This window comes from Poecilia formosa, unplaced genomic scaffold (genome assembly GCF_000485575.1).
Source record: "Poecilia formosa unplaced genomic scaffold, Poecilia_formosa-5.1.2 Scaffold184, whole genome shotgun sequence".
Lineage (NCBI taxonomy): Eukaryota > Metazoa > Chordata > Actinopteri > Cyprinodontiformes > Poeciliidae > Poecilia > Poecilia formosa.
This window is the reverse complement of record NW_006800123.1, coordinates 1,471,197-1,491,043: the sequence shown is the minus strand read 5'-3', so window position 1 is coordinate 1,491,043 and position 19,847 is coordinate 1,471,197. Positions and strand designations below refer to the sequence as shown.

General features: G+C 39.3%; 1 protein-coding gene and 1 long non-coding RNA gene across 5 annotated transcripts in view; one reads left to right on the top strand and one right to left on the bottom strand.

Annotated features, from left to right (window-relative positions):
- The window catches only part of LOC107837869 (uncharacterized), a 76,222-nt gene extending 57,925 nt beyond the window's left edge, over positions 1-18,297 (top strand). Inside the window, exon 4 of the long non-coding RNA XR_001663921.1 lies at positions 17,042-18,297. This is a non-coding gene — a long non-coding RNA (uncharacterized LOC107837869). The remainder of the gene's footprint in view (positions 1-17,041) is intronic.
- The window catches only part of ralyl (RALY RNA binding protein like), a 113,311-nt gene that overhangs the window by 43,377 nt on the left and 50,087 nt on the right, over positions 1-19,847 (bottom strand). For all 4 annotated transcript variants that reach the window (XM_016678489.1, XM_007565970.2, XM_016678490.1 and 1 more), the window contains one exon: positions 14,253-14,526. In XM_016678489.1, the coding sequence (XP_016533975.1) occupies positions 14,253-14,508 (256 nt within the window). In that variant the 5' untranslated portion in view covers positions 14,509-14,526. The remainder of the gene's footprint in view (positions 1-14,252; positions 14,527-19,847) is intronic.

The window sequence follows — 19,847 nt, the reverse complement described above, 5'->3', positions numbered from 1 at the left end:
TATATATATAACTACGTCTACATCTACATATATAAAGTGATGGATGGCTGGGAGGTTCGGTGCAGGACATGCACAAGGTGACAGCAGGAAGACAGCAGTGAGGTGTGCGGTGGGAGCGTCACATGGTTTCATGGTTTCATGGATTCATGGGTGTGAAAACATCTGCAGCAGCCACGATCCCCGTTTTGTTTGCAGTGGTGATGGACAGGTTGACAGATGAAGTCATGCAGGATTCCTCATGGACAATGAAGTTCACAAATGATCCTGAGATCTGCAGTGAGAGTGAAAGAGAGAGAAGTTCATCAATTTCATCTGGACTTTGTGAGAAAATGGGATGTAAAACAATGTTGTAAAAAAAGCAGAAGTTAGAAGTAGAAACTTCTTTTCCCAGCTGTACAGCAGTATTATCAGCAGTACTAGTTTATGGATAAAAATAACATAAAGGAGTAGAAATATACTAGCAGGAAGAGAGTTGGAAGGTAGTAATAGTAGCATCATTTGTACTGGACTTATTCATTTTATTATTAAAGTACTAAAATGAGAAAACTTTAATAGGAGATTATAATTTGATTTTTATGTTTGATTTCTAAAAAAACTATTAAAAGTTTATCATTTTAAAATAACTAAATCCCTGATTTAAGTAGGGTTATTATTGTTTCTTTTTCCAAAATAGCACATTTTAATATTTTTTTTTGATGTAGGAAAATAAAGTAGAAAAATAATGACGTTTTTATGAAATATGCTAATTTTAGTTGAGTCAATATAACTGAAGCACTTATATCACTTTTGAATGTAAAATAGGAACTCTCAAAGTTTTGAGGTAATATTGTAATCATTGTTATATGCAATATATTGTATAAATATTTCAGAAAATAATGCATTTGCATGACTATACAGTAAAAAAAAATAGAACAGAAAAGAAATAAAGGAAAAGGTTAGGCATTAACCCAGCAAAGAAGAAAAGGAGGAAAATATAAAGAAAAAAAGGAAGTTGAGTACAAGGAAGGAAAAAAGGACTTGAGAAAGGAAGGACACAAGGATGGAAGAGACAACACAAAACAGGAAGGGACAAGGACAAAAGTAAGGACGGGCAAATGGAAAGAAAGACAAATAAAGTATACGTAGAAAGAAAAACAGGAAAAAGAACAGTAGGACGTATGTAAGGGAGGAAGAAAATCCATAAAAGTAGGAAAAACGTCAAGAAAAAAAGGAAATGAGGAAGATATGAGAGGAAACACAAACCAAAAAATGCATAAATCATATTCCAGACTTTTACAAACTGTTAAAACTCAGAATAACAGAAAAAAAAACCAAATATAAGATTTTCACTGAATAAAATTACAATCTGTGCAAAATGGCAGTCGAGGCTGTAATAACTAGCAGCCACCACAGGGTGGCAGTCTGTCACCACACATTCAAGGCCAGCCTTCCCAGACAAAACGCTGCTGCCTCCATGAGACTCATGTGGCTCACATGCGACTGCGGCTGTCTTGACCCATCATTTCAACACAAATTAATACCTGATGAATTTGCCTTTTTCATGATAACAGGCGCTCGTCTCGGCTGGGCCTCAGATTTCACTTGACAGGACAGGCAGCACAAAGACAGCCCATCCTCCTCAGTTAGACGAGGCCCATAAATCCAGACAGAGCTCATTAATAGTTCTGTCACACAGGTGGGCTACTAAGCAAACGGCGGCACACTTTAGGTCCTGCAACCCATACAGTGCTTAGGTTTCGCACTAAACCGCTTTAATTGACTTTGTTTTGGATTGTCCAACAATTTAAAGATTTATGATGCTTCATAATTTGTCTTGAAACATGTTCCCCACTTTCTTCGTCGCAGCGTAGTAAAGAACGAGCTACAAGGATTGGCCAAGGTCAGGACTGCTCCCCCAACCAGCTGCTATCTGCGTCCGTAAAGCTGCCGCTTGTCCGTTTCCCCTCTGAGACACAACAGCCAACATCTGTGCGCTGCGCTCCTCCGCCTCCCAGCGCCTATTATTAATAAGGACGTCTCTGGTCCCAGCAACTCAACTCTTATCTGAGGCGAGTCTCAGCGAGTCAGCAGACAGTTCAGTGTCTTAATCAAATCTGCTGAGATTATGCAAAATATTCTGGACACTTTTTTTTTTACAAAGAGGTCAGTATAGGTGGAAGTCATTATCCCCCCTTCTGAGTGATGTCCCTAATTAAATCCATACAGTCGCAGAGAGGAGGTTGATAAACCACAAGAGGCTGAGTTGAGCGTAATACTTTTAAGCTTCCAGATAAGATTTTAATAGAAATACGAGGAGGCTGTGAAAAATGTATTTAACTAATGAAGTTCTGGTTGTTATTTATCAGGAAATAAGGTAGGAAAATGATCTCCGTTACTTCCAGCTGGTCTCAGCGGGTCAGGCAGCCATGTGTCTACATGCTCTGCTTCTGTAAAGCTTTCCTTTGGGTGACTCTAATTCACCAGGACTATTAAACTTTTTGGGATTGTTATGTTGAAACCAGAAGCACAAATGTATGTCTTAATGGATTTTAGAAGACAGGTGAATATAAAGTAGGAAATAAATAAAATTATACAAACTTTGGGTGTCTAGAGGATGAAATGTTTGCGGAAGCAGCTGTAAACATCGATGTTAAAGTCTGACCAAAGACCATCTGTTATATTTAGGTCTGGACTTTGATTTGACTTTAAACTAAAACACTCCATTGTAGGTTGCAACGTGCTTCAGAGGTGTCTGAGATTTAACTGAAGAAATTCCCTCCCAGAGTCAGCGTCATTGGTTCTGGAGATTCGAGTAGCTGTGGGATGATCCGTCTTTGCCTGATGATCAAACTACTCGACTGACGTCTTTGCTGGTTTCCACACCAACCATCAAACCACTCCATGCCAGATCTCTGCATTCACCAGCTGCTTTACAGCCAGTCACTTAAAGTCCAGGGTGCTGCTGGTCATCAAAAAGACGACGATGAAAATCATGTTTTCATAAACTCAGTTTGATTTGGAAGCATAATTGTTAAATTTTCAGTTGATGTGTTTCAATTTCACTTTGCATCATGTCAAATGAATCAAACCTTTTGAAAAACCTGTTTCCTCCCTGGCCTGTGGTGGCGCTGCACCAAAAACTACTGAAGGAAACAGCACAAAGAAGACAGAGCACGACTTCTTCCTTCACAAATTGCAATGGTTTCAGTGAACGTAGGATTTCTCTTTTGTCTTTGGTAAAAGATCACAACCCATTTCGACTGCAAGTGCCACACTCTCGCGTTTGCTTTTGTTGTATTTACCCAGAATGCAGTGCACTATAGTTCACTTCCTGCTTTTGAAGTGGTCTCCGGTCCAGTTGGTGTTCACAAATCATTCAAACTGTAGAAGAGTTCACTTTATTTGAACCGACACCAAGGTTTTTAGGTTCATATCAGAGTTAGGGTCACAGCTCCCCAGACGTACCAGAGTTTGACTAATGCAGACTAAACATGGCTGGTGTGAATTAAGCACTACTTTCTGTTGGTCTGTCACATGAAATCCCAATAAAATTTAAAATGCATTAAGGTTTTTTGTCGTAATGCAACAAAAGAGATTTTACTGGATTCTGTTCAAAAGTGGTAGAACTAGTTTTCCTGGTGCAGAAAAACTTCATGCATCAAACCTGATGTGACATATATGAAAACACTGAAACGCCCTGAATCTGGATTTCCTGCAGCAGGAAGTGGATGCAATAAGTCACCAGTCCTCATATCTGCAGTGTAATTAGTATGAGGGAATAAAAAAGGCTGGAAGCCAACAAATGAGAGCGAGGGAGCAAAGAGATGGAGGGAGAGTCAGTGCAAAGTCAAATAAGGAAATTTGGGAAGTAAACACATGGAGGAGCATCATTCCGCTCTGGGCGAGGTTATGGGCCGTTTTTAATTTTATTCTGTTAGCCCTGATTTGATCCTCACTGATTCTCTTTAAGATAAAGGCGAAGAGTCAGAGGGTGTAAGCTTTGGGCCCTGGTGTCCCCGGAAATGCTCCAGGGCCCCAGTAATTACCCCTGCATGTGTAATCACGAGTCACAAATCATCACTCATGCGCTGTACGCTCCCTGTTTCTAACGCCCCGGTTCCTCCTTCGCGTCCTGTGCGTCAACGATTGAATTAAGAGAAGGACACGACGAACCCCCTTCGACTTGTATGAAGTGTTAAAGGGCAGATTTTCCATGTCTCGGGTCTCTTATGAAGCTGCTCGTTTCGCCGAGGCTTTGAGTAAAGGTTGCACCACGGAGGTCTTCATCATATCACCTGCCACAAACACACAACCGACTTACTGAAGTATTATCTCCCAGCATGCCCGAATGAAGAACACTAATCCAACGTAAAAACCTCATTACTTTCAACGCACTTCGCTGAGACTGGTAGATAAAGTCCCTGCAAATGCATGACTCTTCTGTTAATGTGCTTATTTCAATTACGTTATCCAGTCATTGCCCAAATTCATGTCTGCTGTTCGATGTTGCTTTGATTGCACAGAAGTCCGGCTCAATCAGCCTGTGACTCCTTCATCCGGCTGCATCAATACGCCCCGGTTGTGAACCTGAACTCTCAGCAGCACAGCAGCATCTTTGATTATGCAGAGATGAGAATTATACAACTCTGAGATCCCTCGTCGTCTTCCTCTCCTTTGCTTCTACAGATAGATGTAATATTAATGAACGCTTGCAGGATGCTTGTTAGTCTCAATGTTAATCCTGTTTCAGGCCATCTACACCACCCAGCGCAGAGTGGGCCCCCACAGGCCTATTTAGCAACTGCTATCAGCTAGAAAAATCCCTCAGTCGGTTAAAGGAAAGATGAATTTCCCTGGAATCTGAAGTGGCGAGCTGGTCAGCTGGAAGATATTAGGACACGAATGAAAAGTGATGCATTATGAAAGGACCTAGCTGTGAACTTCATACAACCACTTTATCACCCTCACTGGTGCTTCAACAAATTTTTAATATCAAAGACATCCAGAGTAAAAAAATGCTGCCCAAACCAACCTGGATCTGTGGGACAAAGTAATCCCTCCTCTTGTTAAATCATGAGTTTAGTTTCACTCTTTGCTACCAGAGCTGTAAAATCAAGACATCACTTGCATTGAATCTACAATATATCGCAAAAAGCAACATATCATGTCAGGAGATGAAGAAATTCAAGAACAGATGAGGAAGTGATTGAGCAAAGAACATTACAAGATCATTTATAACCACAATTACCAAATTACTCCAAATATGACAACCTGTTTAGGAAGTTACAGAAAAACTGAGATGTTTTTTACAATGTACTCACATCTGGCACATTTAAGGCACTTTTCTACTAGACTGCCTCGAGCCGGGACGGACCTCGGCCCGCCTCGAGCCGGGACGGGCCTCGGCCCGCCTCGCCTGATTAATTTTCCATAAACTAATCCAGTTTATTTGATTGACAGCCATTAGATTGACAGCTGACCGCATTTGTTCATTGGTCACAGTGATTTACGTCACTGAGAACCGCAAACATTAAAGTTTAGCTTTAGACCAGGGATATGCCGTCTGCTATCAGACAATCAAATCACGAGCAGCGATGCTAACGGCTTGACTCTCTGAAGACTCATAGAGGAGAGAGAAATGGTGAAGCGGAGGTCAGCTTTCTGTACTGAGAGTGTAAAACACCCAAACTATATAATATTAACTTGTGATGTGAATTTTATTTTTCTTTTGGATTAAAAGGAAAAAAACAAAAACACAAAAGTTCAGACATGGCTTTTTGTTTACATCTTTTGACCTCATCACCTAAATCTTTACCTTACATTTCACATTGAAGAAAATAAAGTAAAAGAATGTTACTGTCGCAAAATAGTCAACTGGTCGATGACTTTACCTTTATGTTTGGGCCAGAAATTAATTTCTATTAGACAAAACGAAATATCTGAGTATATTTGAATCCACCAGAACCAGAACCTCGACTGTTCAGAGTTGTTGAGAATTGACCACAGCTGCTGTGGGCTTGTTCTGCCTACAAAAACGAGGAGCAGAAACGCTCACTATGGTGTAGAATCAAACCGGACATTAACCGGTTAATGCACGACTTGCCGATGGAAAAGCGCTTTTTGTCCACTTTAAGAGGACCAGAGTTTGTTGTGCCCGTTAGTCCGGACCTTATGTGCAGGTGTGAAAACACTCAAGCAAACCTCAAACCTCAAACCTCACCCAAACAACCAGATGGAGGTGGTGTCTGTCCACTTCCAGACAATTCTGGTGCGGTTTGCTTCTGGTTTGAATACAGACCAAAGCAGCTCCAGGAAATATGAATCTTTTCGGACTTCATGAGCCACGGCTGCTGGACATTATGGTAAAAATGAGTGTTGCTAACATTACAGCTGCATCTACGTCAAATTGTACCTGATCCAGTTTTTTCCACAGAGCATCGCTTCTTACTCAGCATGCAGCATCCAATGCAAAGTTAGAAACATCACAAAACTTTCCTTGATTGAGTTGCTCTTGACATTCAAAATGGAATTGCAGTTGCAATTTTTTAAGAATTTTGAATTAGTATGAGTTGTAGCAACATTTAATTCCCCTTTGGGATCAATAAAGTGTTTTTGGAAATGTGCACAACAAAAATTCAACAAGCAAAGGGAGCAATAATCATCAACCATTTGGCTTTTTTAGCAAGATGTAGTCTGCTTGCAAAAAGGCAAAATGTGAAAGAAACCAAACAAAAAAGAAAGTTTTCTTTTGGTCTGGACCAAGCAAGCAGATTGAAGGCTTTCCTAGTGAGAACACACCTTAATTCTGATAAAACAGATTCATACAGAGTTGTTGGTTATGTGTAATGTAAAGTAATATTCTACATGTTGTAGATGAGTCTGCACACAGAAAATGCAGCTGAAACAAACACACCCAGACCACCAGAGCCTGTGGAGCCCACAGAGTCGACTCTGATTCACAGCTCAGTGTTTCTCCACTGTTGAAACCTCGGTTTCTAATCAGAGAATTAGCCGCAGTGTCTGATGCCAAAATCCACACGGTAATCCATCTCACTTCCAGTCCACACAGTGGCTCTGGCCCCAGCTAAGCATTTGCCAGAATGTATGAAGCCGAGACTGGAAAAAAAAAAAAAGCATCTTGCAGCCGAGGTAAATAGCAAGCTTGATCGTCATAGCAGAGAAAGAAGCTTTGGTTTGGCACGACCATGAGCCTCTGTGCAACTCAATACCTGGTGTTATTTCTAGAGGCTTTTGTTAAGGACCGGGTCAGGCTAACTGTGCATTCAACATCCGGGCCTCTCCTTCAGAGCGTGATTAATGAGGAAGCAGACAGACAACCGGGGTGCATTCTAATCACCCGCAAGGACACAGAAAGATAGCAAGAGGGACTAAGAGCGGAAGGAGAAGAAATAGATTATATATTGATATAGCAATTTGTGCGGAGTAGTCCTTTTCTTTAATCGAATGAGGCACAAAGCTGAATTCTCGCATGGCTTCCTGCACACACATGCTCAGATGCATTAAATATTCCTACGGCCTCGGAGGCAAAGGAAGGGACATGAAAGATACCGAGACTTCCTCATGGGGTTAGCTTTGGCACGGCTCAGTCCAGCAGATCAGGAGGAATTGGCCCATCTCGCTGCAACGCCCACAGGGACTCTCACTCACGGCTGTTCATGCTTCAAAAAACTGGCACTCAAAGTTAAGTTAGTGAAGTGTGCAGCCATTGTAGACACCCTTTGAATTATCCGCACAAATATCAAAGCGGGGAGCGAGCCTGTGAATGCTGTTGGTGAAAATGGAAAGACTTACAACAGCCAGGTGGAGAAGACGAAGGAGGATTGGGCTGGATCGACATTAAAGAAGAAATCCCCCCGGGCTGTGGCGCTCACGCAATGTTAAGCCTGTGATATTTATTCACTGAGTCACACGAGTTTTATACCGAGGTGCTGCATTTTTCTTTGCTGCCTCAACTGCCTAATATTTGTCTAGGTAAGTAGCTGTTTCTTTTAAACTGTCTTTTCATCTTGCAATCATTTTACAAGTGAGTTTGGTGTCATGCTGAAGGAGATGGGGCCAAATCAATGTCTTTTTCACAAGGCGAATCAGACACATGAAAGCCTGTTGAATGTTAGCACAAAACCAGCTTTGTCATCAGTCCTATGGCTAATATTCAGGTCTGAAAACAAAGCAACGTACAGTCTGATTTTTACATAGTTGGGTCCACAGAGTATTAAACACAGACGACAAATTAAAAAACAAAAACTACATGAAGTCACATGTAGCTGCGATAACTTCTATTATGTCAGTGTTTTGCTATGTTGTGGACCAAGTTTTCTTTAAAACTCAATGTCTGCAAGGATGCAAACCGAACTTGTCATTTTATTTTATAGCTTTTAATGAGGAAACATACAGCGGTGATGGAAAGCAGCCGTCAATCATAATGACTGGCATAATGACCGCGTATTAGCAGCAAACACTTTTTATAAGGTAAGAAGACTAACGATCATTTACTTTATAAGTATTATTGGAAAGATACCAAATATCACATTATGGAGAAGGTATGCGTCTAACCAGTGGTTACCATGGAGACAATGCCACAGGTCATGTAGCCTAGCATGTATGGAAAAAACTGGTTAGTATCTCATCTTTTGTACGTTTTAAATTCTGCTTTGGTTTAAGGGGAATCACCGTTTCCAACTTATTAATATAAATTATGTGGTGCGAATTCAGTCAATAATTTGATTAACACCTCAGGAGGGAGGAGGTACGGGTCGGTTTCTAAGCTAGCCGTTTCCAATTTGTGTAAACACCGCCGTCTGTGAGCCCCAACCAGCTGTGTTACGTTCACAGACTCAAACAAGTAGAAGCCATGAATAAACTGGAAAAATCAATTTCAGTCGCTCTGTTCGAGACTCCCATCCCTCACTTCCGGCGTCCATCATGGCGTCTCGAATGATTGAGTGATCTAGTTTCAAAGGGTCAGCAGAAAGTGCCACCTATTTCCACAAAGCTACTTCTTGGAGCTCTCATCTCACACACACTTCCCCCACTCAACTCCTCCAGACTAGCAGCAGCAAATACTAAACACCTGTAACTGAGTATCTGCTGAACTTATCATACCAACTACTTCTCAGTCCAACGCTCCTGAGAATGGTTCTATCACAGAGTAGCACTGATGTGGAAGTATCAGAAAGGGGTTCCTCAAAGAGATAAAGGCCAATTTCAAAGCATCAGATATAGCTATCTTTCTTTTAAGTTATTTATACTGCATTTTTATAACAACTGAAAGTAACATAACCTGCTTGATTGTGGTATAAAGTGACACTATGTGCCTATAAAATACATAACAACCACATTTAAAGAAAACAAAAGTCAAATTATATATTTACTCTAAGGGTTTTAGCAGCTTAAAATCAACTCTTTGTGAAAAAACCTTGATCTAATTTTTGACAGCTCTTTTATTTAATACTCAAATTAATTAACAAAGCAAGATTTTTCCAAAAGATGTTGTAAAGTAATTTTGTTAGTCACGTCACGTTTTGTAGTTCTTTGTGCAAGGGTTTGCTTTAAAAGCCTGTTCTTGAAAAATAATGAGAGAGTAAGTGTGACTACATACGGCATTCGGTTGCATACCTGTCTCTGCTCATTCCTCTGCTGCTTACTCGTATAGTTTACTCTCAGAATCCTGCTTGCTATGCATCCTGTTGGCCCAAAATGACGATTGATTGCAGTGCCACTGCGTTTGTAATCCGCTTAGGATGGATTTTGCATCTAAATCACTTTATTATTTATGTGCCCAACTCTTGCCAATGCCATTTGGAGGCAGGATGATTGGTGATCCATCACACATTATCCTTCACTGTGGTCATTAATATTGTAATGGGATGGACCTTCACCATGAAACTTCCAGGTGAAGGGAATGCAGATCTCTTTAGGGAGGGTCAAGCTCCTCAAAATAAGTCCCCACCAGACAGATTATCATGCGTTGTTACTATAAAAGACAGGCTCTCCGGAGATGTCGTTAGAGTCCGAATCTTTCCGGTTTGCACAGTTCCTTTCACCTTTACACAAGGCCTCCCTCAGAAAAATGTAGGATGCTATTCTTTCATTGTCCTTTTCCATCAGGACTTCAATCACCTCCTGCCAATCACTCATCGGCCGGCTCAGGGCAGACACACAAAAGCCACAACAAGACACGGCTGTAATAACTGCCTTCAGAAACAGGAAAAACAAGGCTGGAGCTCATTTCACCATAAATAAGACCAGAGGCGCCAGCAATATTTGCTGAGAGCGCATGAAGCAGTGTGTTTTAACAACAATTAATGCAGAAAATGTCTACAAATGTTGAAAAAAGTATTTTAATTCACGTTGACTGATAATTTTCCATTGAATAAGGTTTCTATTTTGTTCAGGTCAGCAGTTTTTCGAGTAAAATATATTATTTTATTGTCACTGCAGCAGCCCAATAAAGCTACTGAATAGCAAAAGCAAGCAATAAAAGGCAGAAGGTTTTCATCTTGCCACTTTTTTCTTTACTTTTAGCTATCATTGAGCAAGACATTGTTGCAACGCAATACTTTCCGGAGGTTGTAATATTTGCTTTTTTTTACTCATTTTCTGACTATTGTAACTATTCAGACCAAAGTTTATAGTTTTTTCAGACTCAAACAGTGTTGTGTCAATAAGAAACCAATTTGGATCGCTTCTAACAGCACTTTGCAACCAGAAGTTTGTCCCAAAGATGCTGTTCACTCTTGGTCTTAAGATGCATCCAGGCTGATCATAAGGAAGGTACCGAATCTGATCAATCACCTCAGTCATCGAATCCAAATAAACACGCAGTCATCTCAGAGTTGAGGTATGTTATGTAGCCATATCATTCCTGTGCAATTCTGGTCAATTCTCATCTTCCTACAGTGCTCTGTTGGGGCTTTCTCCCATTCACTTGGATTTCTCCAGAAGAATTTCTACTGAGCCAATCAGAGAACAGAAGGAAATGTTGTGAATGATGATGTCAATTTTCTGACATTTTTTGTAGTTTTACTAATAGCAGCAGAGGAAGAAAACAAAGCCGTTCAGTCCATGTCGGTCACGCTTCCAAATATTGAATTAACGTTGACAGCCATCTTGTTCGGGTCTCTTCATAGTGGAGGCAAATTCTGGCAAACTCCATAGCGTCCAACTGGCACATCACATACATATTTGGCTAAAAGGTAGCAAATGGATGTTTAAATCTAAAATTAGTCCACACCTTCACTAAGTAATTGTTTTGTCTCTGGATGAAGCAAAGTGTAGAACAACGCAGTCCAAAAGGAATTTATTTTAACTTCAATCGCACATCTCTAGTAGTTTGTAAATGTGTAAGGAGATGAATCTAGGACTATGTGTATATTTAATGAACTCAATTGACAAACTAACAAACATTTCTATCAAAATACATAATCATCTTACTAAACCATTTACTTACTATTGAAAAATGTTTGTCCACATCACATAGGCTTCTGTATTTTTTTGAGTTTGTCATTTTGAGATTTAGAGATTTCTTTAACTCTGTATATTTCAGAGAGAAATGCATTTAAAATATCTTACATCTTGCCTCATGCAAAGCACTTAAATCTTCACCACAGAAGAGCAAAATGCAGTTCAGAACAGCATCACACGCGGCATTATTTAGTAATGAAAGCTGTTTTCTGAATCCAAGCGATGACGTCATTAACTCCTCTTCATATTTGACGGAGTAATGAACCATTGAGTTTTTCATTCAGCGCCGGTGGAAGGCGGTGCTTCCAGCTGTGTTATTGTAGAATATTTCATCCTGTTCTTCATCCTGATGCAGACAAACATTCGGTTTCCACGCAGTCTCATTTCCAGTGGTGGGAGCATGCGATGACTCTGCAGTCTTATGTGTCACTGAGAGGAGAGGCACTTTTTACTCGCCGTTTCTGACCTCCTGGAAAAAATTTCTGAAGTCAAAACAGTCTCTTCCTTTTTTTAAAAAGTGCTTTTTTCACCTTTTTCTGCCTTCAGTGTGACTGAACTCAGTAAACACACTCAATAATGTCTTGAAATCGAAAAATATGAGCGCTGTCCCTTCAGAAACAACAATATACGAGCTTACCTTTGAAACCGGCATGCAATCAACTTGCAAGTAATAACACTTTAATGAAATGTTTTTGTGCTGGAAGCCGCATCCTTTGCAGAGGTCCTTCCTCGACCCAAATCATTATATAGCCGATTCATTTCTCCGCTGTGTTATTATTAGAAGGATCAGCTTGAGAGGATGAGGCCGAGTGTGGCTTTAATTGTCAATTAAGGATGTATCTCCCATCCCTGCCCCCGCCACCTAACTTGTAGATTGACTAATACGGCGAGGGCGCAATCCCCTCGTTGGTGTGAGCCAAACTCACTGGGGATAAAAGCACTTTCAATCTATTTGCTCTCTCAAATAATAAATAAAAAAAAAAAAAAAATTGCAGGCAATAACACATGAGGAATGCAGAATGACTTTTGCAAAGAAATCACAAGCTTTCCTTCTGCATGTATTTTCTCTTTTTATTGGAAAATATTACTTTTATACCAGCTGGTTGAGTTCTGGTGTCTGTTTTGGCAACAGCATTTCTGACCTCAGCAAGTGAAAGGCATAGTTTTGTTTTTCTAAGTGAGTTTCTGGTGAAAGGTTACGACCGTAAACATTATTTGTGCAAGTTTCAGGAAGGTGTGTGGACCTCAGTAGATGATATATTTCATTAATTATTTTAAAAAACTTACACATGCCGTGTCATATATTTGAAGTGTTTATTCACAGTAATTATGATGATTGTGTCTAATGAAAACCCGAAAATAAAGTTTTTGAGAAAATTATATTATTATGTAAAACCAGCAAAGAATATTTTGAATCATAAATGTTTTGGCCAACACAATCAAGCAGACAGTCACTGACACCCTTCCCAACGACAGAAAGTAACAAAAGGTTCCTACTAAAGAAGATAGCTGTTCACAGGGTACCGTATATAAGCCTGTTAAAGGAAAGTTAAGTGGATGGAAAAACTGGAAGGAAAAACACCAGCAACCTGAGTTGTACTAAAATAACTTAACAGTGGACTACCAACATTCACAGCCGCCCATGAATAATGTAATATAATATAAGATGCCACCTGAACAAACAAAATGTCTTCAAAATATAAACAGGAGCAAGAGCTCTTTAAAAACTGCAGTATGTAACTTTTATAAAAATATATTTTACATATTTGTTAAAATGTTACTATATGCTAATGAAATGTCTTTGAAAAGATCAGGCTCTTCTGTGAGCTTCCAGAAATGCACCGGTCCCGGTCAGAAACAGCCAATCAGAGCCAAGAGGAGGGTCTTAGCGTTGTTAGTCAACCTCATGTACATGTTGCTAAATGTGATAGTGGCGGAGAAACAATGTAACGTTGCATTAAACTGTTTATCTGCCGTCATTGTGGCCATGCTAACTAGCCTTAGCATTCCTGGCACACTCAGGAAGAAGCTGTGTTGTCCAAGAGGATGATTGACAGCGCTAAGACCCTCCTCCTGGCCCTGATTGGTTGCTTCTAGTTAGTACTGGGAGAAGGCAGATGAGTTTGATTTTTTTTCCTTTTTTTTTTTTTCTTTTCAACCTTTCCCACCTTGTTTTTACCAAATTTTAAATTAATTTTTTTTAAAAAAAATTAAAGTTATATACTCCATCTTTGATTTTGGAGAGGGAAATCTGAACAACCAGGATTTTTTAATGCGTTCCACATTTTCCTAATTTCTTTGGATATAATAAAAGACACGATAAATTACCACCTTAAAATCCTCTGAAACAATCCACTGCAAAGTCTGTGCAGGAGCAAAGGAAACGCTCAAACACAGCACTGCAGCGATATCCCAGGCCACTTAACATATCATGTTCTGCTCTAAATTGTTTGGTACGAGAGCTTTGACGTGCTGTTACCACATTGCTGTTTGGTAAATGGTAAAATCAAGTCCCCCAAGTGGATGATTTACACTTTCAGAGGGGATTTTCTCCAAAACAGCCTGACAACGAACAGACAGTTCAGTGGGTTCAGTACTTCAGAGACAATAGAGGTTCTGAACTGAAAGTCTGAGGAAAGCCTGAGGCATTCGGTGTTCCCAGGGGAGGCAGTCCTGTTCCCGGCTCGGCTGAAATGTTTTCTGTTTCAAGGGGAAAGTGCAGCAATGGCTGTAGCTCTCCACTCGCTCATTAGTTTCAAATGAAAACTGAAATGCAAGAAACGACTCACCTAGAGGCTGTCCAGCAATGATCCGGGCGTTTTCTCCTGCCACGGCGGCTCGGGCGTTCCTTTCGTTTATGTACTGTACAAACGCGTAACCTTTATGCACAGAGCAACCCACTATCTTGCCGTACTTGGCGAAGATGACCTCTATGTCGGTCTTCTTAACGATGGCTGTGTTGAGGTTCCCGATGAAGACTCTGGAGTTGAGGGAACGAGGATCATTCTTATTGGTCACGTTGCTGGTCTGGGTTTTACCAGTCATTCTCCTCCAGTTGCCCTCCTGGGACACAGAGGAAGGAAGGAACGGAAGGGAAGAACTTTAGTGGCTGGACAGGCCAGCTCCAGCTTATTCTGCTCCTGAGAAAAATACACCACACATGTTTGATATCATGAACAGCACAGTCTCAAAATAAAATATAAAATGGACCAAATGCTTTTAGCAGATGGTGTCTAGATTTGTCAGGAAGGGGCACAAACTGTAGAAATGAGCAATTTCATCTAAATGCACTGATGTTTAGATTACATTGAATAGTGGGTTAAAAGTTGAATAACACAATGGATCTGTTTAGCATTTGAAAACTGCACAGTAGATTTGTTAGCTGATTAGCTTAGCCTGTTTAGCTTAGCCCTTTCACACATAGAGGTCACTGCAGTGGGTAACTATCTAAAAGCCATTTTCTTTTGTTTCTTGTATATTTTTATGTTATAAATGCACACAGACCACTGAAGTGGACACAAGTGCATCATCCAATACACTATCAACTACTGGCCATCCACTGCAAGTGCAGGAAAGTTTTTGTTAAATCCAATATGGCAGACAGACGAAAAAGCAACTCAGATGTATCCAGTATTTGGAGAAAATTACAACTGGTCACCTAGAATTTTATTTGATATTTTTTTATTGCTTTTTATGCCTAAAGAAAATCAAAAACACTTTGGAAAATAAAACATTTACATAAAGGTTTATGACTCATAATCCTTTCAAATGAATGAAAGGATTAGCATAGCTACACACCACTATGCTAACGCCATTCAACTTACTTATCAACTTAAAGTCTAAATTATTTAACCAATATAGACAACAAATTGCAAGCAACTGTTTCATTGCCTCCTTTTCTCTGTTGAAGAGTTGATCATGCAGTAGTCTGAGGCTGCTTTTTCTTATTATTAAACATAATAAAACCTGCCAATGGGACTAGAGATGGAAATTAGCCATTTGGCCACAATCTCAATTTATTTTGTTAGTTGGATCTTGAATCAGGTGGGATTTTGTGCTCAAAGTTTCTTCCACAGGCTCCAGATACACTTTGCACTGGGAGTTTGTACTTCCAGTTTGTACTGGGAGTTTGATGGTTTATTTCTCATTAAGTAAGTCAAACACATTGTACCGTACAAAATCTGGTAATGAACAAGATCTTAGTAAGAAATCCACCAACATCTCCTTCACAAAATTAAATGAAAATGAGAATGAAATAGAAAAAAAACAACATGGAAGTAAAAACTTTTTTCAATATACTATTTTTTTTTTACTCATATTCATCCAAACCAGGACAAAAAACTTTAAATTTCAGACTTTTCCTGACTGTCTAAGACAGGGGTGTCAAACTCATTTTCATTTAGGGCCATATAAAAAATCTGAATGTTCTTAAAGGGCCGGTTGTGCCAGAATATATTGATAAAACCAATTAAACTATAAAAATATCAATAAATAGCTTTTTCTCTGGGATTTTGTGATTGTTTTATTTTTCTGTTTTGATAAATTTTTTTGGTGAACATTTAGAAATGTTTGTAAGAAATCTTTACAATATTTACGGTAATGTATGATGTTAAATATGACTCCTATTATCACTTGCCGTATCAGATACGCATTCAGTGTTTTTGACCAATTTTGAGAAAATTAGCAGAAAAATAGAAAAAAATTAGAAATTTGTTGATTTTGTTTGAATTTTGCAGATTTGTGAAAATCTGCAAGGACTTAATGATGTAATTTGGACTCTAGAGGGCCAAATAAAAAGCTATGGCGGGCCATATTTGGCTCCCGGGCCTTGAGTTTGACACCTGTGGTCTAGGATCTCTGCAAACTTCTCTGTTTAAGAACGAGAGCAAAGAGTGGCACCATTTATTTCCCGTCTCTTGTACAACTATTAAATTTTTAACAGGAGATGTAGTAGTTGAACAATCTGTGAGTTGATCAGCTAAATTAAACTGCAGCACTGCCTCCAAACTAACGCTACCCCAGCAATTACTTATTTCATTTTTATCCGTGTAATACGAAAAAGCCTGAGACTTCATGACACATGCTGAGTGTTTTGCCGGAAACTAAATGAAGTTAGACGCACTCTTGCTGAAAGAGAGTCTTGTTAAAGATCCACTTTAGTTTCTGTAAATAATGTAAAGTGACACACGAGGTCATTGGCCAGTCAACTGTTTAACCAAGCCACCGCATTTTTTGCATGGCTGAAATGTTATTACTGGGTGACTGAGGGCAACACAAGAAGGAGCAACAATATGTGAATGTCATGGTGGTTATCTCTGCTTTGTGAGAAGCCAAACACAGAGGTTTGAAAGATTTCCTGTTTCAATGCGCATATTGTTGTGTCCTTTTATCGAGGGCAAAACGAGGAGGATGTAATTTGTGGTGCCGTTTTATTCAGACTTTCTGTTTGTGTCAACTCTGCAGCAAACACCATCCTCTGCTTTTGTTAGAACCCTCTCCGATTATTTTTACTTTACTGGCTGATTTTTTTTTTATTTCTTCTTCTTTTTAACTGCTTGAATGTCTTTTTTTATGATAGACGAGGAGCTGCAGGATCAGAAAAACTATTCCAGTCCGTGGAAAGGATGCAACCTTACAGCTGTATCTGTGGTAGCTATTATTAAACCAATAGATACAAGACACTCTTCAATGCTTGTTTCACTCTAGCTGTAAAAATCTAGGTTTTTATGACAGCTTATGCTCGAAATGGATCCCTTTAGTGAATTAATCACTCAGAAGTGGTGTGGAGAAAACACTAAATATTCAATATTTACCTGCTCTGAGTCTCTGTCCCTGACACAGGGTGATAGCAACTACTCAGCTTTGAGACTGAGAACCTAAATAATGGATCCAATCCTCAGTAAATAGGATTAGTAACCAAGGAAACACTGATGTTGGAATATCACGCTCACACACACATATTTTTCATACTTGTGTCTTTCTTCCTTTATTGCACACACTCTTTATGGTAAAACGACTCTTAGTTTATACAACTCAGACAGATTAGCCAAACAGTCTTCGACTATCAGGCACATAAATTTTATTTTGATTTCCATTTTTCCAACAGATAATTAGTTTTCTTTAACCCAGCGGGGAGAAATGTGGATTTTAAGTGTATTTCGTAGCAGGTGAGGCTATAAAAGACAGAATCCACACCTTTCATTCTGTCAGTGTTAACTAATTTTAATAAAAATAAACAGTTGTGATTATTTGATTAGTTTATTTGTTGCAACACTGCTTTTTGGCAATAATTCTTACACCACTGGAAACCCACTTATTCCTAATTGGAGCCACATTTGTAGAAAAAAGGACTTCCTTGGTTGCACCCATGAAAACCTCGATAAATCCTCACTGCCAATTGACTTCATTTAATAAAGGGCAAATAAAGGTATCAGCATATAAATGTGAGAAAGTAATTGGCTCCTTTTTTAAAACATAAAATAACTGATTAACCACGTTTCTTTTAGTAAGCCGAGTTTGATTTTTGCAGGTCATTTGGCTCTGTGATCGACAGCTTCCAGCTTTCTGGGTTGGAGATGATGTGGAGAAGTTTTATTTCACGCCTGCAAAATCATACATTTATTTTCTGAACTTAAAGTTAACTAAAGGATCTAAAAAGCAGAACATGTTTACCCCAATTTCAAAACATTCAAAAACATGATAAAGTCAATGACATTCAGTCAATGACTAGTGAGGGAACCTTTCCAGGAGTCGGTGGTCTACCAAACTTACTTACATCTGGCATAAAAATACTGTAGTTATTACGTATTATGATGTTGAGCGGATGTTTTGATTTTTCATGATTTATGTCCATCAATCGCTTTGGGATCGAAGGCTGTTTTCACACCTGATAGTCCAGTAGATTCAAAAATTGCAACATTTGTTACATTTTCATTTGCTGTGGTTTGCTTTCACACCACACTGTCAAACAATCCAAATCCTTTTAAAAAACCTGTTCCCCTCCTCGCCTGTGGTTTCGCTGCAGCAAAAACCACAGAAGGAAATGACACAGAAACCTCGTAAGAAGACACAACTTCCTTCTTCATAAAATGTAAACAGAAAGGAAGTGGCGTCGAGATTTAGCGGTTGTTAGATTTCTCTTTTGTAAAATGCCACGAGCCATTTCTCCTGCTCACACTAGACTCAGACGTTTGTTTTGTTTGTATTTACCCAGAATGCCTTGCACTTGCTGAATTAAAACTAACCTACAGCCAATATTCATTCCTTCAGTTTCTGTTAAAGTTTCATAAGTTTTTTTATTGAAAGAAACTAATCTGGAAAACAATTATTTAGTAATTTTTTTTATTATGTGAATTATTGTCATTTTGGTCCTTAAAATACCCAAATTTTCACTTAACTTAGTATTTTGGTCTGTCTTATTCTGTAATTTTTAAATATTAAAAGATTGATAATTTTATCAGTTGCTTAGACTTTTTACTTAATATATTTTTACTCTTACTCTTGAGTAATTTCTTGGCTACGTTTTACTTTTACTTGAGTACAAATATGTTGAAATTGTTCTACTTGAGTACGATTTTTGGGCAGTTACAGAATCGTAAACCATTGTTTGGATTAAATCAAAAATATCAGTTGAATATTGCATTTATTCATGCTATCTTGATCTGAAACAGAGAAAAAGACACTTTTTCACAGCAATCTGACAAAAACCAGAAAAAGAGACGGCAAATAAAAGCTCTAAGTCAAACACACGGTGACAATGATCTGCAGTTTTATGATCGTGTGTGAAGGTTCAACACCTGACCCCTCTGACCTCTCAATGCTGCTTTTGCTGCCTCATAAATCGGACGATCACCTTCCTCTGTGAGAGCCCAGCAAATGCCTCAGACTAAATCCCTTTTAATGAGTTTTTCCTCTCCGTTCTTATACATGAAAACAGAAGCGACTCATCAGTAGATAAGAGGATGTGACGGTTGTTTTTTCTGTACAACAATATGCCTGAGTGATGATTCATGTCTATAATGTTGCTCCAGTTTGTCGCTCCTCTGTGTGGGTTGGTGCATGTGTGGGGAACCAGAGCTGCTTGCAGTCTGTCAAGTGGCCTTGATGTTTATCTGCAGCCGACGTCGAAAATTAATGTGCTTGCAGGTACACGGACGTACATGCTCGCCCTCCATCCTGTGGCGGCTCCAACCAGCAGTCTGACACCAACTTCAAATTGATGTTTGCAGACAGGTCACAGCGAACATGACAAATCAGAGCAGAAGCGTTAGATTGCTTCTGTTGTCAGATAAATCAGGACGGGGGGCTGATCACGGGGCTATTTTACAGCTCCGTACTGGTGTACTTCATGTCTGACTCGCTGTTGTTTTCTTAGGGGAAGGACA